Source organism: Bubalus bubalis, chromosome 5 (assembly GCF_019923935.1).
Source record: "Bubalus bubalis isolate 160015118507 breed Murrah chromosome 5, NDDB_SH_1, whole genome shotgun sequence".
NCBI classification, from domain to species: Eukaryota; Metazoa; Chordata; class Mammalia; order Artiodactyla; family Bovidae; genus Bubalus; species Bubalus bubalis.
In genome coordinates, this window is record NC_059161.1 from 122,029,360 (window position 1) to 122,035,359 (window position 6,000).

A 6,000-nucleotide genomic window follows, 5' to 3' on the forward strand; every position below is an offset into this window, starting at 1 on the left:
GCTTTGCAAAACAGGGAGGCTTTTTTTCTCTTGGCTCCAAACCAGGCAGACCACCCAAACATGGTGTGTTGGCTGCTGGAGATTTGAGGAGTACGGGGCAGAGTCACTCAGGACTTTGTCTTCATTCTTCCTCAAGCCGGATAAGCTGAGCCCTTTGGTGTGTTTTTTTCTCAGCTGACATGAGGCAGGGAGGTTGCAGGATGAGCCAGCATTTCTCAGCAGTCGCTGAGGGTCTTTGGGTGGGAGCGTCCCACCAAAAAGGATGCCCTCTGGCGTCCTTGGCTCTTGCCCACCACTCTGCTCCTCTATTCTGATGATGACTCGGGTTGCGTCCCATCAACATTTCCTGGCTGCCCCCCACCCCCATTGGGGACCATGGTGGATGAGCCCTTTCAGAGACAGGGGTCTCTGCGATAGGCAAGATTTCCACACTTAGTTCCACCGCTGTTTATCCAAGGCCAGTCCCTGTGCCTGGTTGTGCTGGGTCCTGGGGGTGCCAGGGAGGATAAACCAGTCACCGTTGGCCCCGAGCTGTATGGGGCCCTATGCCTGTGTGTAGACATAGAGAACTCTGCCTGTGCATGTGTAAACACACGGGCAGACCTCAGCCCAGGCCCTGCCTCCACTTCCTAGGAAACACCAGGTGTCTACGTGGGGTACCCCTGGTGGGGGGGTCCACGTGCGTGGGGGGTCCACTGCCAGGGGGCTCACTGCATCAGGGCTGTCTCCCGTGCTTGATGATTGGCACAAAGGTGTCCTTTGACCTGTGGGCAGAGTCAGAGACAGGAGCCTGGGAAGGGAGCAGAGGGTGGCAGCTGGTGTGGTTTTAGAATTGGATGTGTGCTAGGCAGCACCAGGGGCTTTGAGGGGACGGACAATGGTTTGGTGGTCATAATGGTTGGCAGCTATACGCCTTCCACCCATTTCCTTGTTTAAACCTGTGGCCGGCACACCAGCAGCTCCACCTCCAGAGGGGCACACAGGTTCAGAGAGGTTCCGTGATTTGTTCAGGGTCATCCAAGCAAGTACACGGAGGTGGCCCGTGAGCAGCCCCGCCCGGCTTCACGTCAGGCCCGGGTGTGGGCCTGCGGTCAGGATGAGTGGCAGTGACTCGGAAGACCTCATTTCACTCTCCTGTCAACTCTGGAGGAAAGGAGCTGGGTTCCCATCGTACGGCAGATAAGAGCGAGGTGCAGGGTTGTGGAGGAGGGGGCCCCAGCTTGGTGGCCCCGAAGCCCAGCACCCCCACCCTGTCGGGTGTGCACGCCAGCCTCCGGTGTAGCTGCTGGCCCTCAGCTGGCATGCCCGCCCTGCCAGTGGGCCAGGGGGCCTGGCTTCCCTGGCAGGGACGGAACAGGGGCTCAGCTTCCCACCCTGACGTGCTCTGTCTCGGTCCTCAGGGAGCTGCAGGAGAGAGAGAAGGCCTTGCGGTTACAGAAGGAGCGGTTGCAGCGGGAGCTGGAGGAGAAGAAGAGAAAGGTAACGGGGGGCTGGGCGTGTGGCTCCCGCGGGCTCTGCACTGAGCTCTGGGCTGGGGCGGCCTGGCCCCAGTGGTTCGGGCAGGAGCTGCTGTGCCTGCCTGGCTGTGCTGGGGTTGGCGCAGAGGAGGGGAGCGCACTCCCCTGGTCTGTGACATCCTGCCTCCTGCTGTCTCCGGGCCCCAGGAAGAGCAGCAGCGCCTGGCTGAGCAGCGGCTGCAGGAGGAACAGGAGAAGAAGGCCAAGGAGGCCGCGGCTGCCAGCAATAACCTGAATGTGACCGTGGACGTGCAGGTGAGCCCCGGGCATCAGGGCGGAGAGGGCCCCCGTCTCTGATGATTCTCTTCCCAGGAGCTGGAGGCACAGGCTGAGTAAATTAGGACCATGAGACAGAGGGGGCTTCCCTTGTGGCTCAACTGGTAAAGAATCCACCTGTAATGAGGGAGACCTGGGTTCGATCCCTGGGTTGGGAAAATCCCCTGGAGAAGGGAAAGGCTACCCACTCCAGTATTCTGGCCTGGAGAATTCCATGGACCGTACAGTCCATGGGGTTGCAAAAAGTTGAACACGACTGAGCGACCTTCACTTCCCTTCATGAGAAACAGGAAGGATACAATCAGCCCGTTTGTTTTTTTCTCCCCCCACTATTTTTGATATATGTATTGTTCTTTATTCTGAAAGTAGGAAGTAGTTAAAAAAAAAAAAAAAGAAATTGAACTTTATAAAAGAATACAAAGCAAAAGAAAGGTGCCCTCAAAAGGAAAAGTCTAAGTCTGGTGTATTTCTTTCTATATTTAAACATTCATAAATATTTTGTACACACTTTTTCTCATGCACACATAAGTATAGTTTTTTAAATGGGCCCAGACTGTACATACCGTCTCAGTCTGTTCGTGCTGCTACAACAAATGACCCTAGACTGGGCGGCTTAAACAGCAGACACGCTGGCAAGTCCAGGGTCAAGGCACTGGCAGGTGAGCGGCCTCCTCCGGTTCACAGATGGCCGTCTTCTCGCTGTGTCCTCACATGGCTGGAGGGGAGAGGGCGCTCTCTGGGGTCTTTTCTAAGGGAACTGAACCCACTGAGGAGGGCTGTGCCTCCCAAAGGTCCCACCTCCAGATACCATCACACTGGGGATTAGGATTTATCATAGGAATGTGGGGGAAGAATACAAACATTCAGTCCAGAACACATACCCTTTGGCAGCTTGATTTTTTTTTTTTCCTCCTTTTTTTTGTGTGTGTTTAATGTGTTATACACGCCTGTTTCCCCTCCTTTTTTTTTTGCTTGTTTAATGTGTTATACACGCCTGTTTCCCCTCCTTTTTTTTTTGCTTGTTTAATGTATTGTACACGCCTGTTTCCCTTCCTTTTATTTTTGCGTGTTTAATGTGTTGTACACGCCTGTTTCACCTCCTTTTTTTTGCTTGTTTAATGTGTTGTACACACCTGTTTCCCCTCCTTTTTTTTTTTGCTTCTTTAATGTATTGTACACGCCTGTTTCACCTTTTTTTTGCTTGTTTAATGTATTGTACACACCTGTTTCACCATTTATTAATTTCCTTTGGTGGCTGTGTTCCACTTAGTTGGTACCAGAATTTCTTTAATCAGCCCTTCCCGACAAGCATTTAGGCTGTTAATGCTGTTACAGACGGATATAGTGTGAGGAAGGGTTTTCGTTGCAGTATAGTTTAGGATGTTGAAAACTTGGAAGGTCGCTGAACCAGGTGGTTAAATTACAAATCATGGAGTTCCCAGTGCAGTGCCCTGCAGCCATTCAAAGGACATACACACACATACACACACTGACCTGGAAGAACGTTTGTAACATACTTTTACATGAAAAAGGAAGACACAAGAGTCATGTATGTGGCATGTTTTTTTTTTTCCCCAATCAAAAAGCGACCCCTGAACCTTTTTCTTTCTTTTCCCTGTGAAACGAGGGGAGGTGGCCAGAGCCTGGTGCTTCTCAGCTTCAGGAGAGGCCAGCGTGCAGGGCGGGCAGCCAGTAGCCATGTTCATCTTTTCCAGTCTCCAGCTTGTAGCTCGTATCAGATGACCCCTCAGGGGCACAGGGCCCCCCCCAAGATCAATGCGGATGACTACGGGATGGATCTGAACAGTGATGACTCCACCGATGACGAGGCCCATCCCCGGAAGCCCATCCCCAGCTGGGCCCGAGGTGAGCAGGGCCTGGAGCTCCCCAGGAGGGCGGGTCCCCACTTGTGACTCCGAGGGCTTGGCGGCTGTGGGTGTCAGGAGCCCATTGTGCCCATGGGCTGACAGCTTGAGTCTTGGGCCAACTCTGCATCGGACCTCCAGACGCTGCTGCAAAGGGTGGGTGCCCTGTGACCAGTGGGCTCACCTGTAGACCAGATCTACGGTGATGGGTGCCTCCATTCTCAGCAGATGTGTTAGATCCTGGCTGACTGCTGGCAGGCGTGGTGCTGGGTATTCTGCCTCAGACTCTGGCCTCCCCCTGGGAGCCCCACCCAGCAGGCCAGATAGACCCAAATATGTCGCCTGGGATGGGAATAGAGCTCAGAGAGGTAGCGGGGCTTTGGCCGTGCATAAAGACCTGGAGCAGGGGTTCTGGCCAGCTGGTGGCGGGAGTTGGGGGTGGAGATGGGGGACCTTGAGCAGGATTGGTCCCCGAGTTTACACATCTCTAAACGGGAGTGTGGGTGAGTTTGAAGGTGCTTTAGGCCTGGGTCCAAAGCTTGTGGGAGTGATCGAGGCCAGTGGGTGCCCATCTCACAGAGCTGGCCGAGCTGGGAGCGGGGTGGGCCTCACTCCCCTGAGGAAGGGCCCAGAGCCCTGGAAGCTCAGCCCTCTACAGACCACAGGCCCTGTGAGTCTCACCTCATCTAAACCCCACAGTAACGGGAATCTGACTCCCTCTCCTTAATAGTAAGTCATTCTGGAGGTGGCAGCTGGCAGGAGTCAGCGTGGCTGGGATGCCAGGCTAATTGTGGTTGACCTTGACCAGCCCACTTGAACTCTCAGTTTTCCCATCTGGAATGGGGGTGCTGAGAGCACCCAGCTGAGAAGGGCTACTGATGACGAAGCACATTAGTGCAGGAAGGCCTGGTACGAGGCAAGCGCTGGGCACGCATTCTGCCACCCTGACCCCCTGGGTTCCTCCTCAGCTTCACTCTAGGCTCTGAGCCTCCAGCAGCCCCAGCCTGCACTGTACGTGATGGGGCTGGCAGTGTTGATGTCACGATTAGCCGATCAAGGCCGTCAAGCATGGTGTCAAATGTGTTGGTCTGGGAGCTGGACTTGTCTTCAGACCCCAGCTCTGCCGGTCACCAGCTGTGTGCCTTTGGGCAGGTCTCACCGAGGTGGCCGTGGTGGTCTCACAATGAGGCGGTCATGCAGTGACCTCAGCCAAGTGCCTGGCTCACGTGAGCTGCCAGAACAGGGCTTGCAGGAGCTGGCAGTGAGGGGTTATCGCTGTTTTGTGGAGGAGGACTCTGAGGAGAGTTGATGTGGCAGGAGGTGGGGGAGTGATGAGGCGGAGAGGTTGACAGGGGTTCTGTGGGGGGGCAGGGAGACGGGAGGAGGCTCAGGGGGAACCCAGGGCAGTGAGCCAGCCCTTCATGTGCCCCCGCAGGCACCCAGCTCAGCCAGGCCGTCATCCGCCAGTATTACCAGCCCCCAGACCTTATGGACCTCTTTGGAAGCCTCCTCCAACTGGACTTGGAGGAAATCTTTCAGAAGAGCAAGCCCCGCTACCATAAGCGCACCAGCTCCGCCGTGTGGAACTCGCCGCCCCTGCAGGGCCCCAGGGTCCCTGGCAGCCTGGCCTACAGCCTGAAGAAGCACTGAGCCAGGCCCGCGGGCCCGCTCGACCATCTCGGCCTTTGTCTGTGTCTGTCTGTCCATCTCTCTGTTGACCTACTGCCCTCCTGCCTGGTATCCTGTCACTGAGGGTTCGGTCAGGTGTATATAAACGTCCTCTGAGTCATGGGTGAAGAGCGGCCCATCCCCACCTGGTCTGTGGACAGCACTCTGTAAATAGATTGTTCGAGTTCAGCTGAATTTTAGCCTCTAGTATTTGAAAGCTAGATTAATAAAGTCTATTCCTTTAAGCCTGCTGTGGGTATCATGGTACCAGGGCTTCTCTGCGCAAAGCCCTGGACCCTGGCTCTGTCTTGGGCCACCGGAGGGGCCAGAGGAGGAGGTATGTGTCAAGGTCAGCTGGATCCCACCCCCAGAGAGGCCGATGGGACAGGCAATGCTGATGGCAGCCCTGAACAACCCTGAGAAACACTTCAGTTACTTTCGTGTTGAGGCAGGTGACATTACAAGCCTGTTTTTCTGGGCACCGCCCTGCCTGGAAAGAGGGGCTCGTTCAGTGGGTCAGACTTGGAGTTGAGGTCAGAGTTGGGCTCTTGACACAGCTCTGCCACTTAACACAGGCCCTCAGCCCCTCCACGCCTCAGGTTCCATCCACCCTCGCCGCACAGATGCTGAAAGGACTTTAGAACATGGACAGGCCGCTGAAGCAGATCTGGGTG

The 6,000-nt window shown here is 55.4% G+C and overlaps 1 protein-coding gene across 3 annotated transcripts in view; it reads left to right on the forward strand.

The window, feature by feature from the left end:
• LOC102395225 (inner centromere protein) overlaps positions 1–5,571 on the forward strand; it is a 29,938-nt gene extending 24,367 nt beyond the window's left edge. For all 3 annotated transcript variants that reach the window (XM_025286519.3, XM_006043187.4, XM_006043188.4), the window contains 4 exons: positions 1,401–1,479; positions 1,665–1,772; positions 3,509–3,659; positions 5,094–5,571. In XM_025286519.3, coding sequence (XP_025142304.3) covers positions 1,401–1,479; positions 1,665–1,772; positions 3,509–3,659; positions 5,094–5,308 — 553 coding nt within the window. In that variant the 3' untranslated portion in view covers positions 5,309–5,571. The remainder of the gene's footprint in view (positions 1–1,400; positions 1,480–1,664; positions 1,773–3,508; positions 3,660–5,093) is intronic.
• The last annotated feature ends 429 nt before the right edge of the window (positions 5,572–6,000 follow it).